At 29.5% G+C, this 18,727-nt stretch overlaps 1 protein-coding gene across 3 annotated transcripts in view; it reads right to left on the bottom strand.

Annotated features, from left to right (window-relative positions):
• Window positions 1-18,727, bottom strand: part of LOC126768854 (sushi, von Willebrand factor type A, EGF and pentraxin domain-containing protein 1) — a 63,110-nt gene that overhangs the window by 24,887 nt on the left and 19,496 nt on the right. For all 3 annotated transcript variants that reach the window (XM_050487205.1, XM_050487204.1, XM_050487207.1), the window contains exons 2-3: window positions 10,012-10,090; window positions 6,666-6,690 (exon numbers count right to left, since the gene is read on the bottom strand). In XM_050487205.1, coding sequence (XP_050343162.1) covers window positions 6,666-6,690; window positions 10,012-10,083 — 97 coding nt within the window. In that variant the 5' untranslated portion in view covers window positions 10,084-10,090. The remainder of the gene's footprint in view (window positions 1-6,665; window positions 6,691-10,011; window positions 10,091-18,727) is intronic.

The raw sequence follows: 18,727 nt of genomic DNA, 5'->3' as shown, positions 1-18,727 counted from the left end.
TTATAATTAAATTATCTGTATCAGTAATTAATCTATACAACACTTATTTCTTTAAACATTTACTGCTGGGCAACAGTCTCATCTTTGGGTGAAGATTTGGAGCTTATAGCTTTATGTGTATGACACACATGTGATACAATTTTATTGGAAGTAATCATGTTTCCTCATGATGTCACCACAAAGCAGATATATTTTAAACTCAATTATAAACTCAAATGATACTCGTGAAAACTCAATGGTGCATTGGAACCTGCAATCTTTGATTAAGATTCACGTGTTCTACCCACTGGACCGTTTCGGCTAATTTACAGCATTCATTTAACATTTATATAAGGTTGTACATTGTTACAAAAACGTAACAATCATTTTATATAGAACCATAATGGACATTTCTGCTTCTGAATACTAATTTCGGAGTTCGTAAAAGTTGAATCGGCAATATTCAAGTCAAACAGTTTCGTGATTAGAGTTCCGAATTACGCAATTAAGTGTTAGATATCTTGTCGTCTCGCAGAACCTAATGCCATCATCATCATTTGCTTGCCCTTAGCTCATTTATTTTTATTCGGAGCAGTGTTTAAACTGCATATAAATGGTCTGCCGGGCTTTAAGGGTCCGCTGCATAAAGTTAAGTCTTAAAAATTCTTTTTTTTTTTGGTGCTGGTCCCCATTGTCATCTTAATGATAGTACGAATATACTTTATAGTCACTAATATATTATATTACATTTAACAATATTTAAATTTAAAACTCATGTAAAAAAATAAGGCTTATACAGGATTATATACATAATAGAAGAGCTTGGAGTAGAGCGCATACAGTATAAATATATATTGTATGAACCTCAACGAATAACTCCAAGCAATCCATAAAGCAAATAACATATGACTATTATATGTATTTTCTTTATTGTTAAAAAATTAACTAATGAGCTTTTTGCTGGTTTTTCTAGGTAGAATTCATTTTCGTAGCCCGTCGTAGCTTTTAAATTAAAACTATTTCAAAGTGCTCGAATAAAATATAATTTGACTTTGACTTTGACTCGGACTCTAATATAGTCTTTTAATTGTCACCTAATGTTTTTACAGTGACTTATTGTAAAAAAAACTGCAAGCGATTACAGTGCATTTATAAAGTAGTGTTTTTTTATTTTATTACAATCAATATTTGATTTTTTTAAATTTATTTACAAAACATTATTCCGAAACTTAAATCCTAAATTGAAAGCCCATTATAATTTAATATTCACAAGAATATTTTCATAGCATTGTTTAATTTTGTGATAATATATGCTCTAAACTCAATGTTATGATCTTGGATCATCTCGCAGAAATGTGAATTATTGAAGGTTAAGTATAGTACCCGACAATAAATATTGCACATCGACCATTGAAAAGAGACAAGTAGAGGGTTATCGCACGAAACACTAACAGCCCGGTATCTATTAGGAGTTTTTAAAACAGTTATGAGTTTCTGTGTAATTGAATAAAAAACAGCAATTCTTTCTATAAGTTCTGTCTTAAGATTATGGAAAAATAAAATAAAAAGATCATTTTTGTATCATGTTAATAATTTTTTTTTAAAGTTAATGATATAGTAGTCATAACAAACACTATTATACCTATTGTTAAAATGACACATTGTAATAAAAACTTTTAATCATTTAAATTCTCAAATTATTCTAATTCTTTCTTTTTACTACGTGTACTCTCAATGAGGTCAATATCATTGACACAATGAGCTGTATTTATTACAAGACTGTCAGTCTAATTGTCTAAATCGTGTTGAATTTCGAAAAATTCGATATTTATTTTTACATTTGATCGCGTGATCGCAAACATTTTTTCATTCTTCAGCTCCGATTTACTTTTTCAGTCAATAATTTTTACTGTAGTTAAATTCTTACCCACGTTTCTGGCGGCTACATAGTATTCCAGCTGAGACCATAAATTTTCAGTAACAGTAACAGTAACAGCCTGTTAATGTCCCACTGCTGGGCTAAGGCCTCCTCTCCCTTTTGAGGAGAAGGTTTGGAGCTTATTCCACCACGCTGCTCCAAACTTAAATTTTCTATTGTTTCTAAATATTTATATATATATAAATTTATCTTTATATGTATTGTCTATGACATTTCATATGAACTTTAAAATTATAATATTCAATTTAATCTAAGTAATATCTTTTGACAGATGTCAGATTTATTGGAGTATGTCCAAGCAAACACAAAAGTCTATACAGTCAGTTTACAAGATGGCGAGAAACTGCACAATGCACCATTACAGTTGAAATTATCTGTTTTTTTGAAAATTTGTTTTTGAATTGAACATTAGGAGACAACTTTAAGAAGATTCAAATTAACTATGTTTAAATAAAAAATAATATAAAGCTTAGAAATGCAATTATATATAAAACCTTAAACGTTGAAAAAATCCTTTGAGGGCTACTGTTGTAAGCTTATCTTTATATGTTTAGAAGACGCATACATGTATGTAATTTTATTAGAATCATTGACCATCTGTAAACTGTAATCATGATGTAAAAGTTTATCAGTAATCAAAGCTGACATGAGATGAGTAGGCATCCTTGCCTTTTACCTTAAACAAAACTTTTCTACTCTTGGAAGTTGTTTGACGTTGTGCTAGTGCTTTATTTAGAACTTTATTTAGTTGGAGCTTCGTTTACAGGATCTCGTTCTCAATCCTTGTCATATTACGCTTATGTACGTGTAACTAGTGTAGTGTGTAGTGTAATGTACCTAACATTTGCAAGAGGCAATTTCCTTACATCTATTATGCGGTTGATGAAGATCGCTATGCCCGGCGACCCGCGTAATTTATTTTGTCTCGACAGACTGTCTGTCTATGGTTAGCAAAATAAGAGCATGTTTACACACACGCTTTAATTAATTAGCGACAGTCATTATTACTGTTCCATTTTAATAACATTTTGATAACGATGACGTAATTATACCTTTAGGTATGTTTTGTAAAATTACTTCAGTACAACGTATATATATTATGCTTATATATCACATTATTATTCAATAACTACAGTTGAAAAAAATATCGGCGGCAATCTTAACCAATTTATTTTTTTATATTTATTTGGTTTATCAGCAGTTATTACAATAATTCACAACTATAAAACTTACAAATAATTAAAACCAGCGTGATGCATCGTGGACAATACATGTAAATTAATAAAAAAGGAACCTTTAATAATAAATAGTGATTCTGTAAAAAAACAATAAAAAAGCTATAGAAAAAAGGAATTTATTTGACCCTCGCTTCATTCCTGCTTTGCAAGCGAAAGTTGATGCATTTCTTTGTACGGGTACAAGATGACTGTTTGATGGATAAATTTTGTACCTGAATATAATATATAGATTTTTTTATGTTATAGGCAGGCGGGCGAGCAAATAGGACACCTGATAGCAAGTAATCACCACCGCCCATAGACATTGGCGATATAAGAAATAATAACCATTCCATACTTAGTATTGCTGTTTAGAGGCAGAATATCTAATTAGTGGGTGGTACTCACCCAGACGGGCCTGCACAAAGCCATGTTTTAAATAAGTATTTGCATGTAGTAATATGTTAAAAATAACGATTTTATTTTTTTGAAGTAGCGCTTTATGTATCGAAGCGTAATTGATGGACGAAATTAATTTATTATTGTCAATATGCTGAAATACCAAACGTTCCGTTTTGCAAAATGTCAATAATGACAATGATAATAAAAAAATCAATCGCTTGATACATATTTAGATATATGTATGTATAGTTTGTGTTTCCTTTTACGCTCGATTTTGTCAGTATGTTATTATTAACTATTATGTTAAATCTGTCTTGAAGTTCCAAGCACATGCTTTCGGGTTTCAAAAAAACAAAGTATGAAGGAAAATTCATTTCACTAATTTTCAAAATCAGAAAAGCAACATATCTAATAATAAATGAATATTAACTCATTTAACAATGCTCATAAATAAACACAAAACTAAAAACCAATACATTATATGCGATAAAACACATAATATATTTTTTTATATTGGCTATAATCAAGGTTAAAAACATTAAAATCTGACATCTTCTAGTACCTGATTCGGTTTCAGAGTACCATAGACTCAATCCAATATATAGATGCGATATCCCATATTCAAAACCGTTATCCCATAATCCATGCCTACTGAGAAACATCACATAGGTAGTGTGCGACACAGATAAAGCTCTATGAAGCCGAAACTAGTCAATTGTTTCTTTTCAAAGGTAGATGTGCAATATTTTGGTGTTCGGGACTATACTAGACTACTATTGTCGTAATTTTTTATTGTAAATTTTGTGAATATGCAGATTGTGTTTCTTATATAAATAAACAATTAAATAATAACTGTTTTAACATGCCGACGATTTTTACTTTTGATTGTAATTCTCAAAATTTTTAATTATTATTTCCGATATTGCCTGTGCATCAACAGGGTGCTTAACAATGCCGTGTCTTCGTTTCAATATTCGACGCAAACACTTCTCGTAAAATAGAAAGTTTTGCAACAGGTATGTTCTGAGTTATTTAATTACTCTCGTAGCCGAATCCGCCTAAGATAGAAATGTATCGTTACACGGCATCAAATATTAACCTAGTGCTGTTTAAAAAATAATAATTTAAATATCATTTTTTCATCATATTGTTCTTAGATTTCCAAATACAAAAAATGCAAGTTCTAAAGACATTAAGATTTAAATTTGTTTATAATTAAAAAAAAGCTACAATAAAATGCTAAATGCATATGTCATGCTTGCTCGCTAAACTTTTCGGGTGAGGCAAAGTTCTATAGATTTTCGGGCACTGTCTTTTAATAAAAAATCGACGAAGTTAGTAATATCTGATGAATTTTATTATAGATATGTAGAAACAAATGCCTTGTGTGGCAAGGTATAAAACTCATTCATAAGGAAGGTTAAATTTAAATCAGATGGGTTAAGTTGGTTAAAAAGTTGTAAAAAAATAATTCTTATGAAGCAATTACTTTGAAATGTAAGAGCCAAGAACTATCATGTTGTAATCGTATGAATTAACATTTATTTTTATATTCGACAAGGTAATGCCTGACATGCATTAAAATGCAATGTTTTTTTAATTTTGTTAGTAAACTATCTGATTAAACTTGTGCTAAAATATTATAAGTGCTTAAATGGTACCAGGTTGATAGTACAATAACCTTCATGATTCAATACATGTATGTGCCAACTTGATGATCGGTCAAACAGTGTCGAAGCCTATAAATTTTAACATATGGTACAATGTATGGTATACATTGGTATATCACCAACATCCATTTAAAAAAATATATAATAACGTAGCATGCATTTTAAACCAGTAACTTGCATTTGATATATAATTAGATCTTCACATCTGAATTTAAGCGCTCGAGTGAGATGTGAACTAAACCGTAGAATTTCTGATCAAAGGAGTAAGCGTTGGGTTGCGTCTGAAAATTGACACTCTTGATACAATTCTGATGAACAAGTGAAATTCTATTTCCTTTGATATTATAAGTCTCTGTCGTTTAATATTTGAACGTTTTATGATTTTCTAAGCAGCTCATATTTCCATTTTAGTGACGTAATATAACAGAATTAAAGGAATAGTAAAATGAAATATTTTATAAGGATGCAAATGTTAAAGTTTTTTTTAGTCATGTATAATAGCCAAGGGTATATTATTTAGTTAGATAATAATTTATGATTGATCGCGTAATTCGTAAGTTCGTTCATTGGGATAAGTAAGTGGCTTGATTACCTCTAAAGAGCGGAACGCTAATAGTGAATATGTCAATCAATATACCGATATTGAATCAGACATTTATTATTACAATCTTGAATTGATACAGCTGATATCGCGAGGCGTAGATGGCTACTAATAAGAATTTTGTTAAACTTATTTATATGCTTTTGCGAAAGTATTATTGTATTGCATTTAATTGTCTAAGCGTATGCTTTGATAATATTTTTATTGTAGATTATTTTTATTTATTATGTCGTAGGGTTGCCTTTATTTAAATTAAAATAAAATTTCTACAAATGGATCTTGATGAATGGATGAATCTTTTCTACAAATGGAATTAATAAGTATTTAAAGAACATTACAGACTGGCGAGTACCAACCATGGTATTTAATTAAAGCGATTCAAAACAAGAATAAAAGCTACCTCGCGTAGTAAATTATAATACAAGAAATGTTTCAGTTTATGGAACTAGTTTCTAAATTAATAAGTGCTTTTGAATGAAAGGTACGAAAATAAGCAAAAGCAGTTGAGTTTCATGATTCATTATACTAATGTAGTTTGGAATCCTACGAAATAAGTCATATAAAGCCGGTTCAACAGTAACTTCATCAGATTGTTGAACTTATACCAGACACATGACGAGTTTCCTCGCGAAATTTTTTGAATTATATTTACAATTTAAGCACATGATTCTAGCACGTTCACAACTATAAGTCCAATAATAATTAAAAAGTAATATAACACAACATGGTACAATTTTACAATAGCTGGTGTTTCGTATGAATCTTTCAAGTTTCACAATTAACGTACATTGTCAAATATTATGCGCTAATATTAGTGTATACCGACTTAATGAAAATGTATTTATAAATCAACTTACCATTCGGACAGGTGAAGAGGTTGCCCTGAAAAAATATTTATGAATTAATATTTTGCAACATACTATAGAATTTTCATTTGTATACAAATTGTAAAATGTAGGAGCTTAGGTTTTAATTTTAGTAGATTTTACTTATTTAACACACAAAGCTTAAAGAGTACAGTGTAGTTTTTATTAAAATTTATAATTTGAAGTCTCATATTATTATTTCTCTACTTTATAAATATTTGAGTTATTTTACATGTTGGGAATTATTGTCATTATTTTTATTGATACTTGGTGGTGGAACTTTTTACAAGCCCGCATTTGTAGGTATCACTTGCTATCGCCAAACAATTGTTGTATTTCGGTTCGGTTCAGACAGATACATAACACCTTAGTTTCCAAGATTGGTGATGATGTAAGGGATGGTTAATGTTTCTTACAATGTAAATGTCAATGGGCGACCTCATTGATGGGTGACCCCAGACTATCAGGTAGCGCATTTGCCGGTCAACTTACTTATTTTGAATAAAAAAATGTTGTTCCTTTGACAATAAATATGGAAGTCGTGATATCAAGCATTTAGACCGGCTTGCCAAACAGGGAAAGTGAGATCGAGGCCGCCCGCCACCCGTGACCGCATTCAGATATATTGAAACCTAACAAATGTTACGGAACAAACTAATTGGATTGAATGTATAATGCTATTGTTTTAAGAACGTTTCAATTGCTCAGTACAAGTTTCATTGTATGTTATAATTTTTTCGCTATTTTGTTTTTTTATTTAAGCGATTAAATAAGGTGTTCTTTTTTAACGTTTTATGTTGATAGCTATATCAATTGTATCAAATTAGTATTATTGTGTATTTTAAACCTCTGTATTGTTGTTTGTTATAATAAGCATAAGTAGTAGTAGATTTTAAGTTTACTTTTATGCTTGCTGAGTTAACCTGAAAGTGTGATACACAAAATTCAACTGTTAATGATATTTTAGTTATTTAGTAATGTTGTATACCCGTTAGCTTCCGATTTTAATTAAAATAAATGAATAAATTATTTATATTTACTGTCAAAATGTAAAGTTCGTGATTTGCGAATTGATAATTGAATTAAGCTTATTTAAAAAAAAAACAACTATTTTTAGTATTCTTAATATATTTTTTGGAAAACATGTCATTTTTATTTCGCAGGGTTTTCGCAGGGATGACTAGTACCACCCACATTATTATCATTATTTTGTAGCTAAAAAGCTATATAGTATGCTCACCGCCGCAACCATTATGCAATCAATCGTCAACCGGAAATAGATTCAGAAAAAAAGAACCAGCCATTATTTAAATTAATATTAAAGGGCAAGCTAAACACAAATTTTCATTATTAACAAACCGATTCATAATATTACATTATCATACATTGCCCGACGCCCGTATCGTAACTATTTAAATTGTTCGATATGGAAGCTCATTTTTCAACACATCTGGGCTTTACGATTATACTCACATTCAGAATTGCAACGTATTTTTTATTATCTATTCGCGGATGAATACCATAACAATCGGAAACAAAAAATTACAAATTAAAATTTTATATGACGATATATTTTAACTTTGAATACTACTCTTTGGTCACTTAAGACTTTAGTTTTACGTCGCTAGACCTATTGCGCTATTTACGCTTAATAATACAATCGATTTAAAATTGTCGATTTATAACATTATATATATATATATATATATATATATTTGATTAATTTGTACTTGTCATCAATAACAGTGAGTAAGTGTAAGTAAGTGAATATTCCTAGAAATAAATCGCACGAATAACTTTGTTTCGTGGAATTTGCAAGTCTATGTAATTGTACAATCTGCGTAGTGACGCGATCTCGTCTAAAATATTACTTAATTAATTAATTAACAAATTAAAAATATCCAAAACTGATCAACACGGAAAATTACACCCTCGTAAGACAAGGACTTTGTGTGAAATCATAACAATATTGCGTGATGGGATACATTGCATAATTAAAAAAAAGTTTGATATTGACACTGTACATACGACCGTTGAAAAATATGCGGCTAACATTTTTGCTTTTACTAAATCAAATAATGTCGAAAGTGCCCACTCGCACCAAGCCATGTTTGTTTAACAAGTTAAATTACGTAGTCGCCAATTTGCATCAGCCTCAATAGGATGAAAGTTGTTTAGATTTAGATCTATCTTAGGTAACTATGTTTGTTCTTAGTGAGCGACCTCGAAATAGCAAATAATTTCAATCTATTTATATAAAGATAAATACAAATATTTGTGCATTAAAAATATTTGCGACAGATTCAATACATCAAAATACGTCAAATTAAAAGAAAGTAGTAATAAATAAAAAATTATCTTCATATTTTAGTATTATAATACAGGCTTTAAATAATTTTTCACGTAAATCGGTGAAAATGAAGTGTGATATAAAAACTTATTTCCGTCCATATTTTTGTAAGCGACTGTCGAAATTATTAAAATAAATTACACGATTGGTGTGCTTAATTTTTTTTTAAATCCCCGTTTATTTCATGACTAGCAGTGACTATAAATTTAACAGTTTTAATTACACGGGTAATACCAGCCAGACTATTAAAGTACGCAGCTTAACAATAGTTCAGTTCTCATTTAAAATGTCGGCATATAATAAACTGTAATGGCTCATTGTCACTACTTTTGTAAAACAACGAAATAATATTGCTTTTTTTTAAATTGTCAAATAAAAATTTTTTGTTGTTAGATAAGCGGATTTACTTTACAAAAGCTTGTCCTTTCTTGTTTTATGTGATTCATTTATATGGTCAACTAAGATAGGTCGTCAAATAGCTTAGAATATAATATTATATTATTTTAAATAAATTATTTGTAAAATGAAGCTATTACAGTTAATAGTTAATATTAGCTAATAGCAATTTTAATTTGGTTATTTTAATGAATTAAACGTGATTTATACACTTTTAAAAAGTATTTTTTTTATTTATACTTATTTGTACGTGTAAGTCATGAAGTGTTTAAAAGCATTTAATTAATTACTTTAGGATACATTCCACACATAAAGGTAAAAGTTTTGGGTCAGGACCATCAAACTTTTGCATAATTTTTCATTTAATATTTGATAGTTTTGTCGTTTATTTTGACGTATTTCAATGATGTTATAAAACATAATACTTTAAGGGTCAAATTTGTTTTGTATCTTTAAAATAAGAAAAAAATAATTTAATAGTAATGAGTTTTTATTTGGTTAACGTAAAAAATGAATCTTACTTGTGAATACCACAGAATATAAATAATATAAGGCACGCAATATTTATTAATTTAGTAAATTCAAACTCACCTCAGTCAACGTCGATGAAACTAGGCATAAGAACAAGGCGACACCTAGTGCCGCCCGACACCTTATCAACATCGTGAATCTGGAAAAAAAATGACTATTTGAAAAAAAAAGATAATAAAACATAAAACAAATCAAAATATTTTTAATCCGTCCTGTATTGTAAATTCCACTGAGTAGAAGCGGTAAGAAACTCAGTTGGTACTTGCTCTTAAATTGAATTTTTAAAATCTTAAAAATCGTATTTCTGTTTAATTTTCATACAAGATTCAGCAATCAATAATTTTGTTAATTGTTTAATTAATCATTTGTAAGCATATCATATAGTCTTCTTATTTGTAATAATAATTTTATGTTGAAGTTTAATTAGTTTTTTGTGAAATGACTCTTGAGTAGTCAAAGATTTCATATAAATTCTGCTATAAAATTCGTTACGCGTCATTTTATCCTGAACACGTATGTATACTACATATTTATTCATACATTTTTATATTAAATCACCAGCCGATGCCTGAGAAATGAGCGAGGAATTTATTATTTTGAGCATTTTTTAAAATTAAATGAATGCTTGTTTATAGATGCGGTAGAATATTCATATTATTGTTATTTATTCTTGATTATAAACATATGTCAAAATGAAAGTAAATATGAAATAAGGATAGTTGAGAGAAATATAAGAAAAAAAGATTGAATGAAACGACAGAGTAAGAAATTAAAAAAAAAGTGCGTTCGGGGGACCCCACGATCGGTTCTTTGCGATATTCGCATCAAAACGTGTTTTAAAATGTAGATTTTAATTGATTATTATTATTTTTACTATAATTTTGTACACCTAAAAGCGCCTTAACCTATTTTTATGCAACTCTCTCTAAACAAAAATTAAGAAAAGATTTAAATTTTTTAATTCAATTAACATTTGTTAACATTTGTTATAAGTCGATATGCTCTTGGCAGAGCGGTCGTGGTCGTCGTGAAGTAGTAGCTGATGTTACTTTCTGTAGGATGTTTCGCCATCTCCCTCTATCAGCTGTCATCCTAATACTCCTATGTTTCGCTCACCGCAGATCTGATTTGGTCAGTCCATCGTATAGGCGCTCGACCGTAAGATTTAATGCCTTCAACTCTGCCTTGAACTACAAGGCGTTCTATGGAGTCACCGCTTCTTTTGTAGTACTGTAGTTCTAAGGCGCTGCTTGATGTTCTTCGAGTATAGAGTTATTGGTTCTGAACTCAGTCCACGATACTCGAAGCATTCTTGTCTGCACCACATTTCTAGAGCGTCTATCTTTATCTTTTCAACTTCGTCTCAGAAGCATATAGGAAAATGGGGAATACCAGTGTGCGCAAAAGTCTAACCTTGGTGTTTTTGGTGTTTTTTCGGTTTCTCCATATTTTTCATCTTGTCTCATCATCTTTTGTTACAGAAGAGTAATATTACTTTTGGCGCGAAGTTTGGGTGTTTCGAACATACAATTAATTAGTTTTGGTTAGCATTTAAAGTAATTAATGATATTTATAAAAATACAATATATAACAAATAATTGTTATTTGCTTATTATTATTTAGAAAGTCATATACTTATTTGTGTATTTATTTAAAAAAGTCGTTTTCACTTCTTTTGAACTATTATTGAATATTCGCTAACTTGGCTTAACTGATAGTAGGTAATTAGTTTCAATTCGAACTTGGCGTCATAGTGACACGGTTAACTAATTAAATGGTTTATTAATTTAACATAACGGTGGCAAATTATTTGAATTTGTTTTCGAACAAATGTTTAAATATATAATATTATATAAATAAGATAATGAAGTATGTAAGTATGATTATGCTTTTTAACAATAACATAAATAGTTTTAATTTTAAATTACGTTCATATTCATGTAAAATTAAACCTTTGTAAATGTTATTTTATAGTTAATATAATTTAAAAATTATAAAATAAAAAGAATAACTAATTATTATAATGAGTTTTTATATTAACAGCACACCATGATTGAAGTAACTTTACAAACTTACATTAATGTAACAAACATTAAAGTACGGAAATTACTTTTGTCTGAAAATCGTCCAAAATTAATGTGTTTAAAAGTCTACATAATTTGCGAAATGTGTAACACTTACCTTTATTAATCTTTATAACAAGCAATTAATCGCTCTTTTCAAATGATAGCTCGTAGGGTCTGGGCAAATTTACACGGAAACTAAAATATTTGCTGGTATTTTGCAGTCACGTACGTTGCTAATGGGCTTTTAAAGAAGCTGAATTCATTAGGTGGCTTACCCAAATTGGAACGAGAGAAGTTACTAAATATACTGTGCTCGGACTGTTACGTGCTTTACAAATATTTAGTAGTTATGGTTCTTAGTTTGTGTGTTACAGAAATCGATAGTTGTGTAGTCAATAGGTATAAAAAATAATTAATTAGTTAATTAATCTACATAATATGTATGTTAAAACTTAATTCGATTACTATGAACTAGTATTTGATGTATTTTTTTCAACTTTTAGCCGCGTTTTATTTCTTAAGTATGTCTTTATTGCATTAACGTTTGCTCGACGGACTTTCAACATCGTCACTCGGGTGATATCATGCTGTTCAAGCCGGTTTTAAAATCGCATATTTTTATTTCAATAACGTGAGACTCAGAACAATACTTTATTCGTATGTAAAAAAAAAAAACCTTTATAAATAAGATTTATCCTTCAAGATTCCGCAACCTTCAATTTAAGAAGCGTAACTACAGACAATTTAGTTTATTTACAAGTAGTTTGACTATTATTTTAATTTTTTAAAGCAATAGAGAAAACACAGGAAATACTGACATATAATCATCTTTATACCATTTATCACTAGGGCTTAAATACTTTTATAATAATTGATAATTATATAGATTTTCTCACAATTATTTGAATTATGTTGTAAGAAGGGAAACGGACGTATCCAGTAATATTTATGAACGGATGGGGCAATGTTATTAGGTAACTTTTAACGTTTTCGTAGTTAATATATTATGCTTTTATAGATAAAGATCATTAAATTGCGATTATATTGATACTATAATTGAACTGTTGTAAGATCAATAAAATATGTAGAAAACATTCAAATATGTATGTATAGTGTGAACGTGCATTTAATGCAATGAAATTGGGTCAAATATTGTTAAAATAGTTGCGAAAATGATTATAAAAATTAAAACGACATTAATTACTCATTGATAATGAAAAACAAAGCATCCACATTGAGTAGTGGAATTTAATATCAGATGGATTAATTTATCATTTTAGCTGCAACGAAAGTAACGCTACAGCTCATCTCTTCGATCTTAATTGGCAAATTATTAAGCTTTAAAGCTGTCAGATTGTTATTTTTATGGTCTTAAAGTATTTTTCCTAGATTTTTTTATTATAATTTTATATTTTTTAATGTAATACAAAATTATTAGCCCGTAAATATCTGGCAATTGGGCAAAGGCCTCCTTTCAACTTAAGAAGAAGATTAGGAGTTTATTATGCTCCACAGATACGGTAATAATATAAGCTATTACATAATACCTTTAGTATAATGCTTAAATACAGCTATGTTAGTAACAGATATTAACAGGACAACTTAAATGTTCAAATATTATCAGTACAATGAAAGTAATTTCAGAAAGATCTAGTTATAACATTATAAAATAATGTAGAAGCCCATCATTGAGACAATGGGAGCGATTCTCAGACGTCGTGAGAGGAGGCCACGAGGGCACGTAAGAGAGATACGACAAATCATTAGGAAGTTCTTCGTTACTGTCATTTCCTACATCTTGTAGTGGTTTACTGTTTTAAAAATAAAAAGAAATAATTTATTTTTTCAATAACAAACATACTTTATACTATATATATAGCAAAACATGTGTTTTTGGAAGTTTTTTTTTAAATGTAACTGTAAAGTCGCGTTAAGCGCTATTGGTTCTTATATGGTTGTGTATTAGCTTTATGTGTTTGCTTTTGTATTTTTTAAGAACATTAGGCCAGTATTTTAAATAAAATTAATTATATTGATTGAGTTTGCTTATATTTATTTCACTTAATTTAAAAAATATGATCTACAATGGGTACAGGTCACGCTTTACAGTTTCGCGTGGTATGGCGCTCAAAAATTTTTTATTTTAATTCTTTTAATTTTTTTTTAAGTCTTTCATTTAAATATTTATTCAAATAATTAAACAAATTAATGCTTTATAAAGTAAGTAAGTTAATTTTTTTCCTAATAATAATTATTTAATAAGAAGAAATTCACAAGTATTTCGAAGCGTTTTTAGTAGAAGATAATGCATACAAATATCAAAATTTTCAGGCCGCTATAAACTAAGAATCACTATTTAAACTATTGTGTTATATTTTTTCCATTCATATAAATTATTATAATGTTCTATCTGACATCGTTTGCTCATCGGACTTTCTAATATTATCATGGAGTTCCTAAAGAAATCGATTATATCATCAGACTTACAAAAGAAACGTAACTTTTTCATCTTTTATAAAATGTAATCTTATTTTCATTGCATATTTTAATATTTAAGGCGGAGGACTGGGAGCTTTGGCGCACCTTGGGAGGGGCCTATGTTCACCAGTTGACAACGATTGGCTGTTGATTGATTGTTTTGATTTTAATATATTATACAAAATATCTATAAAGAAAAACTAAAAACAGTTAAATTCTAAGTTACTAGAGTACTTCATGTTTTTATTAAAATAAGTCTTTGCTTAGTAATGTCTGTTTATGGTGTGAATAAATATGATAGTATATTTTTCATCAATATTCATGGAACACTTTTTTCAAGAGGACATTTGAGGACGTATGGACGTTCATGGCAAATCTACACAAAATTGTATCTTCAGTAGAAAGCATCTAAACAAACTATATCGCAATTTTTATATAGGAACAGCGTTCCTATTAAATTAATAAAAAAAATATAAGCTCCCATAGATCGTTAAACGATATAAAGTATAAGTACATGTGTTTTAATTGTTGTTTTTCCCAAATACAGTTAGATTGCAGAGTTAGGGCGAGAGGTAAGTTTTAATTGACCATTGTCATAATGAGAAGCTTGCTTAAAAGTGACCTCCTTATTCTATATTATTGCGCACTGAATGAACGTTTTGAAATGTTTGTAGTCTCTCACGCTTTTAAATTGATGCTGGGCAAATGCGATAAAATTTTCACAACTACGCCTACTGAACCGGTATGAAGATAATTTCATTTAATAACATACAGTAAAATGAAATGTGTATTGACAAAAAAGAGTACTTTTTTATAAAACTTTTAATTTTAAGATAAATTTTATATATTAACCTTTATTCGTAACAAATATGAGAGGTAAATGCATTTTTAACATTAGATTTATTTAAAGAAAAGCAACTGATCTTAACCGAAGTTTGAGGGTTGGTTTTTCAAATCTCGATAAGGAAGGTATTTGGTATGAATTAACGAAAACGTACTAATAACAAAAATTCAAAGTTGTGGTAATATTTTTTTATGCCATAATAATGCGAAAATTTTCGAGATAGATTTTACCTACAATTAATGTGCATTGATAAGCGATTAATATTTTATCGCTATACATTGCTTGAATATTATAAGTTGTTCTTATAACCATAAAGAATGTGTGTCAATGGTTTCCGTTATAAAACATACATGGACAGGTTACAACGGGATTCTAGATTACTTCGTCCTGAATATTAATAGCTGTCAAATAAATTAATTTGACTTTGTTAGTATACATAACGTATAATAATGTTGCCGTTACAAATGGTCGCTAAACAATTTAACTGAGGAGTAACCGTTTTTTTTCAAGCAATAATCTTCATATATTATCAAGAAATTGAGAAGACAAAGCAGGTCAACATACAGTCGTAATTATGACAAACTAGCAAAACACTGTAACATAAGTAATTAAATATATCTCTTATATATGACAATTGCCAAAAAATACTGATTAAATGAAGTCATAACCAAATGTTTAGTGTTATGTTTAAACTGTATTAAGCTGAGTAAATAAAAAAAAGAATTTACCTACCAATGACTTTTAGCTTTAAGGCCGATTCACTGTTACAGCACTTCATATTATCAGCAATTGCAATAAATGTGACTGAAGCGCTTTATTATAAAATCAATAATTTTATTCATTGAGTTCCAAGTTTCACATAATAAAATTACATTTTTCTTCTAAAATATTATATAATTGTAATTTGTTTTTACTTTAGTGTTTAAGTTCACGAATCCGTTTTATGTGCATCGAAAGGTCTGAATGTTATGGCTAAGCTCCTGTACATATGTAGACAATAATAATCCAGTGCAATAAATAGTACAGTTGGAAGCATGCCACCAATTCGAAAGCGTACGAATAAATACGTTTATTTCACTTATATCGAGACAAAAAGTAATAATTTAAAACCGCAGTAAGCTATAATAATTTTAAATATTGCCTCCCAGGAATATATATCGTACTGGTAAAATAATTTATTTTAATTTGCAGAATAACAATGTGACAATTTTGTTGACGTTATAGATTTTATTGAAAATAACTGTTACTCAATCGCCAAATCGCGGGTGAGAATAAATAAAGTTTGACGGCTTATGGACTAAGCAGAATGTCAGGGACTTGTTGAATGTACTAAGCGTTGTCAATTTAAAAAAAATAATACCAATACATTTTCATAACATGAACTTTATATCAATCTTGTTAGGTTGTTTATATTGGTGGTAGGGCTTTGTGCAAGGGGTAAATACTAGGGGTAAATACTCGCCTGGGGTAAATACCACACACTCATCAGATATTCTACCGCAAAACAGCAGTACTTGGTATTATTGTGTTCTGGTTTGAAGGGTGAGTAAGCCAGTGTAATTACAGGCACAAGGGACAAAATCTTAAGCCTCAAGGTTGGTGGCGCATTAGTTATGTAAGCGATGGTTAACGTTTCTTACAATGCCAATGTCTATGGGCGTTGGTGACCCCATTCTATTCTATTCTTTGGTGGTTCGCCCGTCCCCGTTCTATTCTATAAAAAAAGAAGATAATGTTGTAATAAAATTAAGCAGACGATCTGTGCATAGATGAGAGCATAGATGGGTCGTTATGTTCGATTAAGTCGTGCTCTACTATGAAAAAAACATAAGAAAATCTACAAATCTCGGGAAAGGGTCTCGGAAAGAGATGGGTAAATCCATAAAATGCTAACGTAGCGGAATCAGATCCTTTTCTTTAAAATGGATAAAAAGAATAGTTAAGCCAGCATTTAGACGCAATTAAGTTCTTTTCTTATAATTTCATTGTATTTAAACTACAGCTATCTCATCATGAAATCCAGATTATAAAACATTTTTAAGAAAGTCCTATGTATTTTAATTTCCGTGAAAGTATTTATTTTGCAATCTAATGAATTTTTATTTTAATTGTAATTCTCAAAAGATCTTACCTGTAAAGTAAATAAGAGTAATTCGTAGTGTAACAGAGTACGGCATTCTGATAAAGCACTGTTAACATTTTGCGTTTGTGTCGCACAGTGAAAAGCCGATATAATCTTACCCGATAATTCCGAGTTCCTGATTTAAGCCCGGGTAAGCAACCTTGATTTTCATGTGTTTAAATTGTGGTTAGTGGTAAAGATAAACATGATGAAGAATCTTGCTTGTAGTAAGTCACGCTTTTTGCCTGTCATTTGTCACGTGTACCCGCATGGAACAACGTGGTGGACTAAGCTCCAAACCTTCTCCTCCAAACGGAGAGGAGGCCTTAGTCCAGCCATGGGACATTTATAGACTGTTACTTGTAATAATAACAATTATGATTATTGGCTTTCAGTATTATACTACATAGAGTAATTAAACTAAAAGACACTTTCCAAAGATAAATAAAAACAAATAAAAGTTCGCTTACGGGTCACAACGTATCTGAGCCGACCTAAGCTTATATTATTTCATTATTCCATTACTTAGTGTTTGTGTTTGAAGGTGCTACATCATTTTATAAAGTTATTTTACTGTCGCTACCAATTTGAATATATAATTTTTAATTTTGTCCAGAAGTTGTATAGAAATGGTCAATGGTCATTTTATAAATAAAAAACAATAGGAAAAACTCGTTAAAATATGCGAAAGTGAACTCGTTTGAGCAAAAATATTTATAGCTTATTCAAAGCTGTTCCAATACCTGTTCTTGAATATAATGCTATAGAATATAAAAAATGAATATAAAAAAGAGAAGGAGAAATTTAGAATCTATGTATGTTTACGTTACAACATTTTAAATGAATAGTTTAAAAAAATCTCTATTTACTCTAAAATATGTAATGATCGTGCATTCAATATTCCATATTGGTCAATAACGATTACGTATAAAATATACGGTGCTATGATTTCATATAGCGCAAACGGGAAAGTCAACTGCCGGTGTTTCGGACAATCAATAGCTTTAACTGGTAGGCAATAATTGTGAAATGGACGGTCGAGAAGCAATTCTCGAATATTCACTTTCACATTACACACGTGTGTTTAAAAATATATAAATCAAAGAAAGTGAAAGGCGTTTCTTTTTCTTTATTCAATATTTTTGAACGAGCGGGCTCTTAATACTTGAATACGCAAATCCGATATCCGATAGTACCCTTCGGCAATTGAAAACCTATATACCTGGAAAGATAAATAAAGATATGATGTATCTTAATAATATATTG

Source organism: Nymphalis io, chromosome 6 (genome assembly GCF_905147045.1).
Source record: "Nymphalis io chromosome 6, ilAglIoxx1.1, whole genome shotgun sequence".
Classification (NCBI taxonomy): domain Eukaryota; kingdom Metazoa; phylum Arthropoda; class Insecta; order Lepidoptera; family Nymphalidae; genus Nymphalis; species Nymphalis io.
This window is presented reverse-complemented; position numbering and strand designations above follow the sequence as displayed.